At 39.1% G+C, this 18,705-nt stretch overlaps 1 protein-coding gene across 3 annotated transcripts in view; it reads right to left on the minus strand.

Annotated features, from left to right (window-relative positions):
• Positions 1 to 18,705, minus strand: part of TASP1 (taspase 1) — a 311,341-nt gene that overhangs the window by 42,761 nt on the left and 249,875 nt on the right. For all 3 annotated transcript variants that reach the window (XM_004698159.2, XM_045295276.1, XR_006680566.1), the window contains exon 13: positions 11,429 to 11,502. In XM_004698159.2, the coding sequence (XP_004698216.1) occupies positions 11,429 to 11,502 (74 nt within the window). Of the gene's footprint in view, positions 1 to 11,428; positions 11,503 to 18,705 lie in introns of those variants that run through there.

The raw sequence follows: 18,705 nt of genomic DNA on the forward strand, positions 1-18,705 counted from the left end.
CCAGCAATATGAAATCTATGTTCACCAGATGTCCACTTTGGCAACTTAAAGAAGCCAAACATCTTTAGGCTCAATGCAGGATTCTTTTCTCTCTTGATTACCCATATTTCATGTTAAATAGTACGGTGTGTTCCACACGCCACCAGCAGGGATGACAAGAACACTTCCTAATAATGCACTTAATAACATGACCATATACAACCAGACTGAGGTTTACCCCAAATGCTTGCTTTCATTAAAAAGTAGTTCTACCTCAGCATTGTAGCATGTAGGCTGTAAAAAAAATGTCCAGAATATCAGTAACAAGGATTCTTTTGGCTTATTAGTTTCTTTTCACACTTAGGAACTTTGTCCTTAAGGTTAAAAAAATATTCTAAAAATATTTATTAGGAAAAAATGTTTTCAAATGGCCATTTAGCATTCATTTTTTTTATAACCCTGTGCTGTTCAATACAGTAGCCACTATTTAGTTATTTAAATTCAAATTAAGTAAAATTTAAAATTCAGTTCTACAGTCATACAAGTCAGATTTCCAGTGCTCAATAGCTACATTGGCTAGTGGCTATCCCATTAGAAAACACAGGACAAACATTTTCATCTTCACAGAAAATTCACAGTAGCCTTAAGTCATCATTGAAATGGACAATTATAATTCCCTTCTCCATTTACTATGAAACAAAATAGTGCTTGTTTTCTTATGAAATTAGGCCTGCCAATATAAATATTATAGCAAGTGACAATGAAAGAAATATATATGACAATATATAGTAAGTGATAATGAATGAACATTATTTTTAAAAAGTATATGCCAATCCTTTTCTAAAGAAATACTTTTATATTAACTGTATTCACATGAGCCAGGTGAAGCTATTAAGTTACTTGATAAGATACAGGGTTGATCTGGATGCGTGTAAATATGACAAGGAAGAAACAAATTAGTCTCATTATATATATGCATTAATTTGTCACTGCTTTTTCAAATTGTATTGAATTTTTGATAAAATTTACAATTTGACAATTTCTACACAGATTGCTCAGTTACATTAATTACACTTATGTTGTGTCAGCATTCTCTTTGTGTTGTTTGTCCATTTCAAGTACTCCAGTTTCAACACTTTCTTAACTTCTTAACTTTGCTTTTTAATTGTTGGCTACTGTTCTCATACAGTCAGTTTTAAGTAAAGTGTCAGATTTACAGGTAATATCCTTTGTTTCAAGGACCTCATGTGATGTAATGGGTTATGCATTGGTCTGTTAACTGCAAGGTCAGCAGTTCAAAACTACCAGCTGCTCAGAAGGAAAAAAAAAAAGGTGTTTTTCTTCCATAAAGATTTATAGCTTCAGAAACCCACAGGGGGAATTCTAGTCTGTCCTATTGGGTCGTTATGAGTCATCATCAACTCAATGGCAGTATGTTTTTGCTGTTTTTAAGGTTTTATTTTGTGTCACTCTGGTATTTCACTGAACAGTGATCTCAGTAAAGAGGCTCATGTCAGGATTCACATAGTGCTGTAGGAAGATAATCTCAGGGAGTCCTCTGCCCTGTTTCAGGCGGTCTTGCCTTAACCAGGTCACTCTGGACAGAGAATCAACAACAGCAGACAGCCTGAGAACACCAAACAGAACAGCACTACCAGAAACCAATACAACGAAGGCAGCATTCAAAATAACAGGGAAATAGAGGAGGCAGAAAAACACCCATAAAATAAAAAATGGGGCATGGAGACAGGGAAACCAAACACAAACACAGCAAAATCACAGCAACAGACCATATGCATCAACTATGACACGGAATTAATGGATTAAATGCACCAATCAAAAGGCAGAGAGTAGAAAACTGGGTTAGAAAACAAGATCCATTCATATACTACCTACAAGAGATACATCTTAAACTCACACACAAAAAGAGAATAAAAATCAAAGGATGGCTAAAGATGCAGTCAGGTTAAAATTTAGCACCCTATCATTTGATCTCCCTTATTATCCATTTTAAATTTGTTCTAGTTTTTAATATTTCTTTTTAAAAAATTGAGTTTTTGAACTGTTTTGCCTTGTTATTCTTGTTGGCTTTTTTTTTTTCGGTATATGAGATCCAGGATAGGTAAATCTATAGAGGCAGTACATGGAGCCATGGTCCCTTGGAAATATGCCAGTGTACGTTGGGGTGGTGGTGGGAGGTTAGTGGGAAAGGAGGAGCTAATAATGATGAGTACAAGAATGAAGAAATATTCTAAAGCTGATTGTGATGATGATTGTACAATTTTTCTTGATATGACCGAATTACTGAATTGTATGTTATGTGAGTTATATGCCAACAAATGTATTGGGGGGGAAATACAAGGTTGGTGAAACATCTACCAAGTTATAGCAATATTAGTCTCTTTGAAGTCTATTTTCTCAAAGTGAATAATGAGAAACAAGAATAGATGCTACATAAGGATTAAAGGAACAATACACCAGGAAAATATAGCCTTGATAAATAAACATTACACACCCAATAAAAGCCCCTCAAAACATAGCAATCAAATTCTCAGAGTTGAAGACAGAAATAACAGCTCAACACTAATAGTAGAAGACTGCAACACACCACTTGCAAGGAAATACAGATCTTCAGGAATGAACCTTAATGAAGAAACAGAAGTGATAACAATACAATCAACCAGCTTAACATCCTAGACATATGGAAAGAACGCCACTCAACAAGAGAGAATATTCTTCTACAGTGGACACAGGACGCACTCTAGATCACAAGGCAAGCCTCAAAAAATGCTTTTTAACATTGAGTTCCTATAATCCAGTTTCTCAGACCACAATGCTATAAAACTCGAAATCAACAATAGAAAGAACAGGAACATAAAGACAAACACATGGAGAATGAACAACATACTAATTTTTTAAAAACTGGGTAATAGATCAAATAAAGGATGAGAATTTAAAATTCCTTGAAACAAACAAGAATGATAACACACATACCAAAATCTTTGGGATACAGCAAAAGCAGTTATCGAAGGACAATTTACAGCATTTGACATGGGCATGAAAAAAGAGGAGAAATTCAAAAGCAACATAATACCTCCAATAACTAGAACAAGGGCAACAGCATAAAATCTCCAACCAAAGAAGAAATAAAAAAGACTAGGGTGGAAATGAATGAAATGGAAAACAGAAATATGGGGGGGAAATCAGTAAGACAAGAAGCTGGTTTTTAAAAGGATTAACAAAATAGACAAACTTCTGGCAAACAAGAATGGAAAAGAAAAAGATGAAAATAATTAGAGATGAAAAGGCTGACAACACAAAAGATCCATATGAAATAAAAAGAAAAATAACACAGTACTATGAAAGACTGTGCTCCAATGAGTTTTATAATCTAAACAAATGGACAAATACCTAGAAACACTCATCTACTCAAACTGACACAAACCAATATAGAAAACCTGAGCAGACCCATAACAAAAAAAAGAAAGAAAGAAAGAAGGGCATCAAGCAAATTCCAATCAAGAAAAGCACAGAACAAGATCGCTTCACAGCAGAATTCTACCAAGTATTCTAGAAACAGCTGTCACCAATTGGACACAGAGTGTTCCTAAATATCGAAAGGGACAGTACAGTCCCAAACTCATTCTAAGAAATGAGCAGAATTCTTTACCAAAACCAGGCAAAAACCCACAGAGATAGAAAACTAAAGAACACAATCCTTCATAAACATACATGCAAAAATTCTCAACAAAATTATGGCTAAGAGAATACAATAAATTATCAAAAACATAATTTATCATGACAAAGTGGGATTCATTAGCAGGGATGTAAGGATGGCTCAATATTCAAAAAACAATCAATGTAATTCATCCATTAAATAAGACAAAGAGTAAGAATCACATAATCATATCAATACAGATAAAGCATTTGACAATGTACAATACCTACTTCTAATAAAAGCACTCAATATAAAATACCTATTTCTAATAAAAGCACTCAAAAGAAGGGAAACAACATAATAAAGTCCATGTATGAAAAAACAACAGCATCCATCACACTAAATGGGGAAAACTGGAAAACATTTCACCTGAAATCAGGAACTACACAAGGGCTCCTCTTTATCACCACTCTTATTCAACACTGCGCTGGAGGTCGTAGCTAGAATCATTAGACAACAAAGAGAAATTAAGGAGATAAAATTGGGCAAAGAAGTGAAGCTCTCACTAATTGGAAACCATACAATTTTATATATAAAGGACTCCACAAAAAGATTGCTGGAAACTATTGAGGGGCCTGGTAAAATAGCAGGAACAAGGTTAGCAAGCAGAAATCAATTGGATTCCTATATACCAGGGGAGAGCTCCAAAAATGAAATCCAGAAAGCAATACCATTTACAACAGCCACACTGAAAACGAAATACCTAGGAATCAACAAAGAAACAAAAGACAATTCTGAAGGAAACTGCAGACTGTTACTACAAGAAACCCAAAGAGACCTACACCAATGAAAGAATATGCTGTGTTCATGGGCAGGAAGGACTTAACATTGTGAACATGACAATAGGACCTACATCAAATACAAAGCAATTCTGATCTAAATCCCATCTTAATTCCTTCAATAGAAAAAGCAATCACCAACTTCATATAGAGAGGGAAGATGCTCAGGATAAGCAAAGAACTTCTCAAAAAGAAAAACAAAGTAGGAGGCTTTGCACACTCGACCTCAAGAAGTACTCAGTCACAGGGGTCAAAGTAGTGTGGTACTGATACAGCGACAAACAAAATGGAATAATATGGAACATCCAGAAATAAAAGCATCCACCTACAGCCAACTGATTTTTGACAAAAGACCAAAACATATTAAATGGCAGACACCCTCTTCAACAAATGGTGCTGGAAAAATTGTGTATCCTTTAGCAGAAAAATTAAATAAGGCTCATACCTTGCCCCATGCACAAAAACGACTCAAGGTGAATTAGAGACCAAATGTAAACCCCAGAGATATAAGGATCATCAATGAGCAAATTGGGACAGACTTAAGGGCCCCATGGCAGGGTATATACAGGCTAAAAAAACATAGCAAAGTGCACACACAGTGGTAGACAAAATATATGAGTAGGGCCTGTTAAAGCTAAAACACTATGCACATCAAAAGACTTCCTCAAGAGTAAAATGTGACTCCGTGAACCGAGTAAACAATCCTTAGCAATGACACAACAGGCCAAGAACTAATCACTAAATTCTATAGAATTTTTAACACCTCAACAAGAAAAAAACATAATCTAATTAAAAGGTTGGCAAAGGATTTGGATAGACAATTCAGAAGGGACAGCACTCAAATGGATAACGTGGAAATGCTCATGATTATTAGCCATTTGAAAGATGCAACAGCAATGAGATATCACCTTATAATCACCTTATATAGCACAATTAAAAAAAACCGCTGGAGAGGGTGCAGAGAGATCGGGAACTCTTCTATACTGCTGGGGCTAGTAAGTAGGTATAACTGCTGTGGAAAGCTGTATGGTGCTACCTAAAACAACTGGGAATAGAAATACCAAAGGACCCAACAATACTTTTGCTGGGCATATACTCCCAAAGAAATAAGTCATACAGTACCAGTGCACATATGCTCTTCATGTTCATTGTAGCACAGTTCACAATAGCAAGAAGCAGGAAACAGCACAGATGCCCATCAAAGGCTAAAGGAACCCTGGTACATACACACAATAGAATACTGTGGTTTACATTCTATGATGCTCACCTTCCCGACACAATCGCTGAAGACAAAGTGGGTGAATAAGCAAATGTGGTGAAGAAAGCTGTTGGTGCTCGGCGATCAAAATATATAGCACATGGGGTCTTAAAGGCTTGAAGGTAAACAAGCGGCCATCTAGCTCAGAAGCAAAAAAGCCCACATAGAAGAAGCACACCAGCCTAAGCGATCACGAGGTGTTGAAGGGATCAGGTATCAGGCATCAGAAGAACATCCTATCATTGTGAATGAGGGGGAATGTGGAGTGGAGACCTAAAGCTCATCTTTAGGCAATTGGACATCCTCTTACAGAAGGGTCACAGGGAGGAAACGAGCCAGTCAGGATGCAGTGTAGCAACGATGAAACATACAACTTTCCTCTAGTTTCTAAATGCTTCCTTCCCCCTGACCCCTATCATGATCCCAATTCTACCTTACAAATCTGGCTAGACTAGAGGATGTACACTGGTACAGATAGGAACTGGAAACACAGGGAATCAAGGGCAGATGATCCCTTCAGGACCATCGGTGAGAGTGGTGATACCGGGAGGGTGGAGGGAAGGTGGGTTGGAAAGGGGGAACCGATTACAAGGATCTACATATAACCTCCTCCCTGGGGGAAAAAAAACAGAATAGTGGGTGAAGGGAGACATCGGACAGGGCAAGATATGATAAAATAATAATTTATAAATTTATAAATTATCAAGGGTTCATGAGTGGGGAGGGAGGGGAAAAATGAGGAGTTGATACCAGGGGCTTAAGAGGAGAGCAAATGTTTTGAGAATGATGAGGGCAATGAATGTACAAATGTACTTTACACAATTGATGTATGTATGGATTGTGATAAGAATTGTATGAGCCCCTAATAAAATGATTAAAAAAAAAAAAAGAATACCATGGTTTAAGCATGAAACATCTCATGACAATGGAGAGACCTGGAACCACTATGCTGAGTGAAGTTAGTCAAACACAAAATGACAGATGCTGTATGAATTTGGTACCATAGGGATAAACACCAAGACAAATGCAGGCTTCTGACCTCAGGTCATGTTAATATTTTAATCTGGTCTCCTAAGCAATGATGTAGAGAACCCATGGAAGATACATCAACCAGAACCTTGCCTAGCACCCATGAAAGATACTTCACCCCTTCTATATTAACATTTTAAAAACCACTTCGACCAAGGAAACCTCACCTCCGATGGGGTCAGTTTTTCCAAGATTGGGGGAGAGGGAGAGGACCATTCGCTCCTGCTATACAACATTGTGCTAAGGTCATCCCAAATCAACAGACAATCCTACAAGAGTGATAGTGAGCCTTACTGGAAATTCAAGTCAAGGCAGGGGGAGAGGGGCATGTATGTCACAGAAAAGGCAATTAGATTTCTGTTGCTGGATAAACTGGGAGAAGCAAACTCCCATTAGGGGAAAAAAACTTAACAATATTTATATAGAACCTAAGGGTAGCATACATCCAGGACAGTGTTTCTAATTGGGCATTTTCAATTTAATTTCTATCCAGTGCTTGATCATCCAGTCCATATACTATGGAGCAGTGTTTTTCAACCTGTGGGTCAAACGACCCTCTCACAGAGGTCACCCAATTCATAAGAGTAGCATAATTACAGTTATGAAGTAGCAACAAAAATAATTTTATGGTTGGGCGTCACCACAACATGAGGAACTGTATTAAAGGGTGGTGGCATGAGGAAGGTTGAGAACCACTGCACTAGACTATTGGGACTTTAGCCTTTGTCTTTTCAAGGCCCACAACAGCCTTCATAGGGCACACCAGAAGGAATCAATGTGTAAAATCCATTAAGTGAACGGGATTTTACCTCAAACTCACCTATAGCAGATTTAAGGAGTTGACATATTAGGTTGAAATGCTCTAGTATGAGATGAAGCAGGTAACTGTTATCCCAAGGTGAATTGGGAGCCACTGAACTTTGGTTGGGATCTCTTGCTTGAGTGTGTCCAATGAATGGTAGCCCAGGACTATACAAGGAGGTAGCCAAAAAACCCCATAATCACCCCCTGCCCCAGCTATGTATTTAATTTTTTTTTATAAAAGAAACATCACCTTCAAAGTACTATCCATTACAAGTTAATACATTAGTCAAATCTGTGATTCCATTCTTGGAAACATTTTTCAAACGCATCTGTTTGGATGTCTGACAGCACCTTCCTCATTTTTTTTCCTTCACCTCTTTTATGTAGTCAAATCGCTGTCCTTTCATGTCCCTCTTCATTCATGGAAATTAAAGAAGGCACACGGAGTGAGGTCAGGTGAGTGAAGGTGTATGGGGCAAAGAGTAATGCTGTTTTTTGCCAAACATTGGAGCAGTGAGATGGCTGTGTGAACAGGTGTATTGTCCTGGTGGCAAAACCAGTCCCCCGTCTGCCACAAATCAGGTCTTTTTTGTCACACACTGTTTTGTGATCTTTTCAGAACCTCTAAAAAGAGAAAGCTTAATTAACAGTCTGGCCTGGGGGAACGAACTCCAAATGCACTATGAGTTGACATTTTCGTCCTTTTGGGAAGTTGACAGATGTCCAGAAGGAGGTTTATCATCAATTGACATTTCACCTTTTTTGAAACAAAAAAACCACTCGTACACTTGAGTTTTCCCCAAAGCACTGTCCTTATAAGCTGTGTTCAACATCACAACAGTTTCTGCAGCATTTTTCCCAAGCAGGAAACAAAATTTTAAAGCCATATACTGTTCTCTTAAATTGGCTTGAAGACAAACAGATGGCCATCTAGCTAAGAAACAACAAAACCCACAAGGAAGAAGCACACCAGCCTAGCCCAACACGAATGCTGAAGACAAAGCGGGTACATAAGCAAATGTGGTGAAGAAAGCTGATGGTGCCAAGCTCTCAAATTACACACAATCTGGGGTCCCACATGCTGGAAGATAAACAAAGGGCCATCTAACTGAGAAACAACAAAGCCCACATGGAAGAAGCACACCAGCCTGTAAGATGACAAGGCGCAGAGGACAAGGTCTACATGTGGCCTCCTCCCTGGTGGACGGACAGCGAAGTGGGTGAGGGAGACGTGGGATGGGGTAAGATATGATAAAATAATAATAAATTATAAATTATCGGGGGTTCGGGGGGAGCTGGGAGGGAGAGGGAAAAATGAGCTGAAACCAGGGGCTCAAGTGGAAAGTGGGTGTCATAAGAATGATGAAGTCAACATATGTACTAAAGTGCTGGACACAGATGACGTATGTACAGATTGTGATTAGTAGTATGAGCCCCTAATAAAATGATTATTTAAAAAAAAAATTGGCCATCACAAAAAAAAAACCAAGATTTGAGCAAAACTGCTTTTATGAAAACAAAACAAAAAAACACCTCACTGTCACCAGAGAGAACCTTACCAGGAAATGCCACTGGGTGCACTAATTCAAAGTGAGTTGCTTGATCCTTGCCCAGCAGGAAAAATGCATACTACAAAAGCTCACCTTCGCCCAGCACAATTCCATTTTGTAAGGAGTATTTAAGTATTAATATTTGTAAGGAGTATTTAAGTATTTAAGATCTAAATACTCCTCATATTTAATACTTAAATGCCCTCTTTGCTTTCTCATGGCATATATTAAGCTGGTAGGTATAGTACTGCCTTTGTGAATGAGTATCATTGAAAGTTTTGCCCTATCACCAACTCCTATTGTTTATGTAAATAGTGTCCAGTCATATAAATGCTTAATCTGTACAAGTAAATAATTCATTGATTGCAGTGTGAAGCTGACTTTCACCAGTATAATATCCTTTTTCAACAATGTTTAAAATTCTATACCATTGACCAAATTAATGATACTATCAACAGAATTATCTTATGCCCTAAGAGGATGATTCATAATGTTATCTATCATAAAATGAAAATAATGTCTTTAACGTAAACCAGAGGCATACATAAAACATATGTAAAGCATAGCTATATGAATGGTTTGGGGGAATCACACTTAATTCTAGCCTCAATTTAAGAATCTATCCTCAATCATAATAATGAGTTTACATGATATAGCCTCATTGATGTTCACCACCTTCAAGCGATCACAGAAGATATGGGTGCTATAGAAATGGGTAGTAAAGAAAGCAGATAGTGCCTGGCGATCAGAAAGAATAGCATCTAAGGTCTTAAAAGCTTGGCTTCAAACAAGCAGCCATCAAAGTGAGCCATCACCCAAGTCCTCCTGGAAGAAGCACACCAGCCAGTGTGATCCAAGGATTGTAAATTATAAAGTCACTCATAACTTTAGGATTTTTGTTTTTGATTAAAACAAAAAAAACCTTTTACAGTGCTGAATCAGGAGTTCTGGATTCTTATCTCTGGAATTCAATATGCACGTACATGAAGGGGTATTTTGCTGGTTACTGATGCTGATGACAGTGGTGAAGCTGGCAGCTCCTTTGTCAAACATCATTGTTAAGTATTCTCCTGGCCCTGTGTCCTTTCCAGTCCCCCTCTTGTGCATCTCGGGCCTCAGCAAGATTCAACAGTACTCTCTCAGAGCACCACTTGTGAACTCACACTTCCAATGTATACCACCTTTAGAAATATGGGCTACAGCTTCTTCAGAATAGCTGTCCTTTTTCATTTCCAGTTTTGGGTGTTACCCAGCACTGTTCCAGAAGGGCTGTACTGAGTGAGTGCTCCTGACGCGAGTGGGTAGGTGGCTTCAGTTCTGTACATCACTGCTCCTCTCCTCCTGCTTCTCCACTCAGGCTGATGCTCCAGCACCTCAGCTGTTGAATTGTTATGACCTAAGTCTGTACTTGCTTGAATTATTTGTTCAGCTGGTTACTTGCTGATGGAGGAAATGGGAGTCTTCATTCACTTTGCCATTTTGTTCCACCCCCATGCTCTATTTGTTAATGATTCAGTTCATATCAGAAGATTTATATTTTTAAAACTCTTAACTAAAATATTTCCAAATGTACTGTGTCCTTTAAAGAAGAGGCTGTTCAACTTCCTAGCTTTGCAAGTGGGGCATTTTTATTCCATATAAACATCATGTGCCACAGCTGTTTCTAAAACCGTCATGAACAAGAACACGAGGCCAATGTAAAACAAAATCCACAAATTACGTCTTCAGTTCTAGTCTAGGGAAGCTGGGCAGCTCAAGAGGTGATGTGAGCATGTTGATATGACTGTTGAGAGTCACCCAGCGATGCCAGCACACATACTTGGTACAAGGTCACAGACTATTGATTCTGCTCATGAGAACCCCATGTGAGCTTTTGCTAGAACTTTTTGGAGCTTCAGTCAAGTCATATGTACGAGCATGTCAATCCCTCTGCCCTCACACATGCAAGGCTAAGTTCCAGGGGCTAAACCTACTTGTTTTGGTTTCCTTTCGTTCTTCAAGCAATCCTTGCAAAACCATCTAGCCCTGACAGCTCATGTTTCATTCCCACTTTCTTCTCCCAACTCTCCTCTCTGTTTCTAATATTTCACAGGTGGTCAAGAGGCGAATAACATTTTTCAAAAATTCCTAATCCTCTTCTGTGCTGTCAAAATAAAAATTATCTGTGGTTTTTCTTTAGGAACCTTAAGTGATCTTAATTATATTTGTGCAAATATCAAAAAGCTACAGACTGATACTGCATTTGTATCATTTTAGCTGGCTGTAGTTTTATGCAAAGGATACGAGGTTTGAAGCTCCCCTACTCCCTTACCTTGGCTTTCCCATCCTGTGCTGACATATATCCAACACACATGCTCTCTGTCGTGTGGCTCCACAGAAATTCCACTGCAATGAAAAACAAACAAACAAAAACAGAGATAAGCACAGTCCGATCACAGATGGAAAACAAATCTTTGCTCTTTAATAGAACAGTTAAAGATAGTCTTATATTTAAGATACTCATTTCCCCACTTTCCACTTGCTCCTCCATAAATATCAAGATGATTTAATACTCAAAACTATTTGATTCTATTTACTGTGAAATCCAAAATACACTTCTTTCTTGTCAAACTTATGCCTATTATATGTAAAATAAATGCTCTTCTGTTTGAAACTTACAACATTCAGCATATAAACACACGTTTATTCATGCATAGAGTATACAATGATTTAGTAAATATAAGGTTCTAGAGCATAGCTTTCTTTAAGCACCTCCCCACCACCCCCACCCCAGGTCTTGGTTTCTAAATATCACTCTCCACAATAAAGGAATCAGTATTCTTCAGAGAAATGTTGACGCCAGGGTTAGGGCGAAGAAAAATACAAAGTAAGTCTGAGATATCTAGTTCTAAAAAGTAAAGAAGTACTCAAAGAATGATTGGGACTTATCTAGAAGGGTCCAATAACCAGTGTAGATGGGCTCTGGCCAAATGGGTGTTATTCTGAATATAAAATAGTGATAGTAATTGTGATAGGTGGGTTTATTGTGCCAACCTGGCTAATAGGAACATGTGGGGTCAATAAGGTTAGAATTTGACTGGAAGGCAAAGAAATTAATGGATCAGCAAGCCCCGCCCCTCTCTCTCTAGCTCTGGTGATAGGACCAGCTTGCAGCTGCTTTAGCTAGTTCTCTGCCTCTACTTGTGAGCTACACTATCTGTGGGACAGTCAATCGATGAATTGTGTCACTAGAGCTTGAGGTTCTTTCGAGACCTGCTTCGTCACACTGCTGTTGTATACATCACTTGAGCTTGGGGCTGTCGGATCCTTTCATCTTGTATTGCTTGAGTTCAATATCCCATCCTGAGCCTGCTTCACCAAGCTTCTGAGCAGCTGACTGTTGGTGACCCACCCTGCTGTTTGCTGCCTGTGGCCGGACTGCCTGCATTGCCCTAGTGAAAATGCAGCAGTCTGCTTCTTTGACCTTTCACCCACCAGCCCTCCTAGTGAGTTGAAGGACTTCCAGTATATTAACTATTCCATGTAAGTAAGTTGAACTGAACCCTGTGCACTGCTGTGTAGACTAATTAGCTGTTATATTCCTTCATGCTGTATCTCTCTCTACAGATAGATAGATTCATAAGTTTCCTGGTATTGTTTCTCTAGATAACCCTAACACAGTAATAAATCATAAACACTTAACAAAGGACCATATATACTCGTGTATAAGTCGAGCTTTTCAGTACATTTTTAATGTAGTTTTTGTGGTAAAATTAGGTCCCATGGCTGATATTTGGGTCGGCTTATACTTGAGTATATATGGTAACACTTAAGACCATATCAATGCAAATAAATAAATGGAGAAGCATCAGCTCTTCCTTAAAATGAAATGCTAACTAATAAATACAGAAGAAATAATAGAAAATCATCCATGGTAACTACAACTCAAATTGAAAATTCAAACTCACTGCCACTGACTCAGTTCTGACTCACAGCAACCCTATAGGACAGGGTAGAACTGCTTTATGGGGTTCAAGACCATAACAAGGATATAGAAAGCCTCGTGTCATGGGAGAAAAATTAAAGCGCAACACACTTAAAGTAATGCTTCTTAAAATTTTTATTAAACATAAAGGGGAAAATGTAAGCTTACTGTAGAGAAATTTGATGGACTTCACCTTAATAAATGACCAAAACTAACATCACTAACTAAGGACCAAATCAACACCAGGTGTCTCCTGATAAGAACACTCCCTCCACCCCATGTCACCCCACACACATATATATACACTCTCCAGAGCAGTGGTTCTGAACCTTCCTAATGCCACGACCTTTAACACAGTTCCTCATGTTGTTATGACCACCACAACCATAAAATAATTTTCATTGCTACTTTATCACTGTAATTTTGCTACTTTTATGAATCAGGCTACCCCTCTGAAAGGTCATTCGATCCCCAAAGGGGTTGCAACCCACAGGTTGAGAACTGCCGCTCTAGAGACACATCTATAGCATTCCAGTGAAAAATGAAAAACTCTAACTGAATGAGAAAACACCAACTAAATCCAGTATAGGAAAGAAGTATGGGATTACCCTACGAAATAACTGGCCTGAACTCTTCAAAAATGTCAAGGTCAAGAAATAAATAGAAAATTGAGAAACTGTTTGTATTTAAAGGGGACAAAGAAGACATGGCAACCAATGGGTCTTGGACTGGTGGGGGGGAGACATGTTATACAAGGCATCATTTCACAATGGGAGTGGGGAGGGAGCATCAGGGCAGATTGGGTTTGCATAACTCATTTTAAAGGTGATGTAACCATGGCGGCCGCGGTGGTGATATGCTCTTAAATTAATGTGGTAATGATTGTACAATTATCCTTGATATGATTGAACTATTGAATTGTGTGATATGTAAACTACATGCCAATAAAACTGTTGGGGTTAAAAAAGGTCTTTTTGCAAAATAAAATAAAGGCATTACTAAGACAGTTGGTGTAGTTTGAAAGTGATCTATGTTTTAACAGTGTTAAAATTTATTATTTTGAAAACCACGCTAAATACAAACTACCTCATTGAGGAGTAATGAAATCCACTGTCGCCATCTGGCTCTGAAATAGTTCAGAAAAAAAAAATTGTGTTTAAGTGAAAACGGGGAGAAATGAAAACAGAGTGAATCCGGGTAAAAGCAAGTCCCTTCTACTCTTCCTGCAAATTTTCTGTCAGTTTAAATTAAATCTAAAGTGAAGGTTACCAAAAATACCCCAAAAACAAATACAGAGGGATACATATTAAACTGTCACTTCGAGTGCCCAAACTCATAACTCACTGCCATCAATTCAAGACCAACTCTTAGGAACGTCACATAGAACAGAGCAGAGCTGCCCCTGTGAGTTTCTGAGACTAACTGTTTACAGGAGTAGAAAGCCCCATTTTTCTTCTGTGGAGCAGATGGTGATTAAGAACATACTTTAAACATTTTAGGGTTTTTATTTTTTTAGGTCTCTATACCCTTTTCCAACAAAAAATTTCAAAAGTTCCTAATAAGCTACATTGCTCAACACGAAATCCCCTCTAGCCCATGCCATCCATCTGTTTATATCTCTGAGCTAATTAAGTTTGAAGACAAGTGTTTGATTTGAGACAACTGTAGGATCAGTGATCCTAACTCTGAAGACTTTGCCAGACATGTGGGGAAGAAAGACACAGTAAAGGGCAAAATTCAGCTCCTCAAATACATGATTCATTCTCTCATCGTTAAATAATTATCAAACCTGCCAACCAGCTCGAGAGATGCTCCACTGAAGAGTGTGGGAAAACCGTGTCACGCAAGGAAGCAAGTTGTTACCAGATGCCATTTCTCTCACACACACGTGCTGTACACTTCGGAAACCCTGAAGTCCTGAGCAGGTCTAGGAGATGCTCAATTGCTCAGGAGGGAAAGGTCCTCAAATCTAGTGAATCATAAGGCCTAGAGATGCTCCTAGAGATCGTAGGGAGCAAGCCACTGCACTCAACCAATATAAAGTTGAGATTCTGACTTCTCCATATGGCTCGATTTATGATGGCAGCTGCTCATGAATTAGCAATAAATAAATAAATGAATAAATAAATAAATAGTTAAATCTAGGCTTATTATCTTGCATTGGAGAATAAAAGGACTACATTTTAGAACCTGCAATTTTGATAACGTTATATTATTATTTCCTCTACAAATTTAGCCTGCTTTCAGAAGAAGTAATATATATATATATATATATATTTTTTTTTTTTAATTAGGTTTATAAAATAGGATATATTTGAGTATATTTACTGATCCAATTACATGACTTTTTTTTCATACTGAAGAGTTCTCAATAAAGATTCTGGAGTTTAGAAATCATGAAGAAAATACCCTTGCCCAGAAATTCGGTCTACACTGATTTCACAAACATATTTTTCTTTCTTTTTTTTAATCAATTTATTGGGGGCTCGTACAACTCTTATCACAATCCATCCATCCATCCATTGTGTCAAGCACATTTGTACATTTGTTGCCATCATCATTCACAAAACATTTGCTTTCTGCTTGAGCCCTTGGTATCAGTCCCTCATTTTTCCCTCTCCTCCCCATTACCCCCTCCCCCATGAACCCTTGATAATTTATAAATTATTACGATTTTGTTATATCTTACACTGTCCGACGTCTCCCTTCACCCACTTTTCTGTTGTCCATCCCCCAGGGAGGAGGTTATACGTAGATCCTTATAATCGGTTCCCCCTTTCCACCCCACCCTCCCAGTATTGCCACTCTCACCACTGGTCCTGAAGGGATCATCTGTCCTGAATTCCCTGTTTCCAGTTACTATCTGTACCAGTGTACATCCTCTGGTCTAGCCATATTTGTAAGGTAGAATTGGGATCATGATAGCAAGGTGGGAGGAAGCATTTAAGAACTAGAGGAGAGTTGTATGCTTCATTGTTGCTACACTGCACCCTGACTGGCTCATCTCCTCCCCGTGACCCTTCTATAAGGTGATGTCCAGTTGCCTACAGATGGGTCTTGGGTCCCCAATCAGCACTCCCCCTCACTCACAATGATTTGATTTTTTGTTCTTTGATGCTGGATAGCTGATCCTTTTGGCACCTTGTGATCACACAGGCCGGTATGTTACTTCCATGCGGGCTTTGTTGCTTCTGAGCTAGATGGCCGCTTGTTTAATTTCAAGTCTTTAAGACTCTAGATGCTATATCTTTTGATAGCCAGGCTCCACCAGCTTGCTTCACCACATTTGCTTATGCACCAGCTTTGTCTTCAGTGATCGTGTTGGGAAGGTGAGCATCATGGAATGCCAGTTTAATAGAACAAAGTATTCTTGCATTGAGGGAGTAGTTGAGTGGAGGCCCAATGTCCATCTGCCACTTAATACTAAACCTATAAATATATGCACATAGATCTACTTCCCCATCCTCATATGTATATTTACATATGTACATGCCTTTATTTAGACCTCTATAAATGCCCTTGGCCTCCCAGCTCTTTCCTTTTACCACAACATATTTTTTTAAAAAGAAGAAACTGCCCTGTACTAAAACATTATTTTCAGCAGTGAGAATTCAAATCATAGATAGCGATCAGTATACCAGTTCAAGTTCATTTCAGAAGCTCAGCAGGAACTGTCAACATTTTAAAGTACAGAATACTTTTGAAAAGAAATATTAACTCAAAGTCACTCACTGCTGTCAAGGGACCCTATAATAGTTACTGAAATAGTTATTAGCCTAGCAATTTTCTAGTTATTCTAAAGATATCTACTTTTCTGGTTCATATATGAATGAGTTTATTCCAATAAAATGTGTTTGAACATGTTTCTGTGATCAGTGGATGGCTTCAGAGAAGTTCTCCAAGTAATATACCCATCTTATTAGGGCGCCATCAAAAGGGGCTCAATCAAAAAGTGTTAAGAACATGGTGTGGGGCCCTATCTAACTTTCTCTAGCTCTCAAGGCTGAATATCCCAAGACAAAGGTCAGACCTGCCTCTCCCCTCTCTAGCTTCTTACCCTATTCTGATACTAACTGACCCTTCGATGACATTCTATTTTCTGGATGGGTTCTATAATACACTGCAATGGCTACACAGAATTCACAGATGACACTCACAATTGTGAGTTTTAATTCTCAGAATATAGTTGCTCACTCAGGACTGTTTCTTCTTTGCCTTGCCCACAGGTAGGCCCCTCTATGGCCTTTAGCCTCTTGGCCTGATGCCTGCTCTGATCAGGCAATCTTGCAAAGCTCTTACAAAGCTCTTTCAAAACTTCCAATAAATGTCCAAAGGACATACTCTTCTGCTGTAACTCTCAGCCCAAAGGTACTCAGCTTCAGCTCCATGAGTTCACAAACCCAGCTTACACAATAGATGCCTAGAGACACATTATGCTACAGGCCAGTCTCCTGTCACAAAGCACTCAACTTTACTTGCTTGGGGGACTGAGAAACCCATCACTCTGTCTCTTGCCCTGGCCTCTGGCTCTGCTGCTGCTCCTCTATAAGGTGACCAGATTTTAACATTGGTAACACAGAACACCATTGATAAAATTCATATCCTGGCTAAATAGCCACATGGCAGCCGAAAACTGTATACCCTAGCTTGTCGCGCATTCTTCCCCCAAATCGGGACTTTTTTAAATGCCACGGGACGTGGGAAAAATTGTTAAAATTCAGGACTGTCCAGCCAAAAGTGGGTCACCTTACTCTACTACCAAAGCTTTCTCCTGGATCCAGAAAGATGCACAGGGATGTCAGGGCCCAAAGGATATGCTCCACTCCTGGAACTTCTCTCTTGCTGATCATCTATTCCTGTTTCTGAGGAAGGTGGCTTGCTTCTTACCCAGCAGAATGGCATAATTAACCCAGTTAACAATCATTTATAGGTGAATTATATAATCTAATTTGTATATCGTCTCTCATCTTTTTACCCAGACCCCCTAAGAAAGTGAAGATCATTTGGTGGGACTAAAAAGGGCCATGACCAGAAGAGCCATATTCTATAATTTACCGCATTGCAAGTGGCTTCCAAAGGGATCTGGTGGGTCAGGTCAATTCAAGGCAGAGAAGTTAAACTAAGATTATAGCAACTGTTGTAGGATAGCCCTCTCCCACCCCCACCCCCCACCCCCAGCATAATCCAGGAGAACTTGACCTGCAGGACACACAGGCCTCTGGGTCCCAGGACTCAGAGGGCTCCAACTTGCTCACTGTACACCAGCCAGCTTTGGGAGACATTCGTCTGCAGTGAACTGGCTCCCAGAGTCTGGCTGGACCGCTGAAGTTTGGGTTGTGGCACAGTTTCCTCAGAGTATGGAGATGTCTGACCATCTCAAGCAAGTACAGAATCTAGAGGGCACACATTAGGGGAGACATTTGGTTCAGTAATGGGTGAATGTTTACCCTGGGACCCAAGACTCAAAGTACTAACACCTGCCTGCCCCACAAGTAATTGGGCTCAACACCTATAGGCCCTGCAGCAGGAGATGGCTTTGATGAATGTTCTAGCTATGCACTTCTTTCCTCTCTACGAGCTGGTTTTATTAACAATCGCCAGGTACCCCTTGATGACTTGGGAGT

The sequence above is a fragment of the Echinops telfairi genome, unplaced genomic scaffold (genome assembly GCF_000313985.2).
Source record: "Echinops telfairi isolate 266 unplaced genomic scaffold, ASM31398v2 ScPeMD7_5592;HRSCAF=6446, whole genome shotgun sequence".
Taxonomy (NCBI): domain Eukaryota; kingdom Metazoa; phylum Chordata; class Mammalia; order Afrosoricida; family Tenrecidae; genus Echinops; species Echinops telfairi.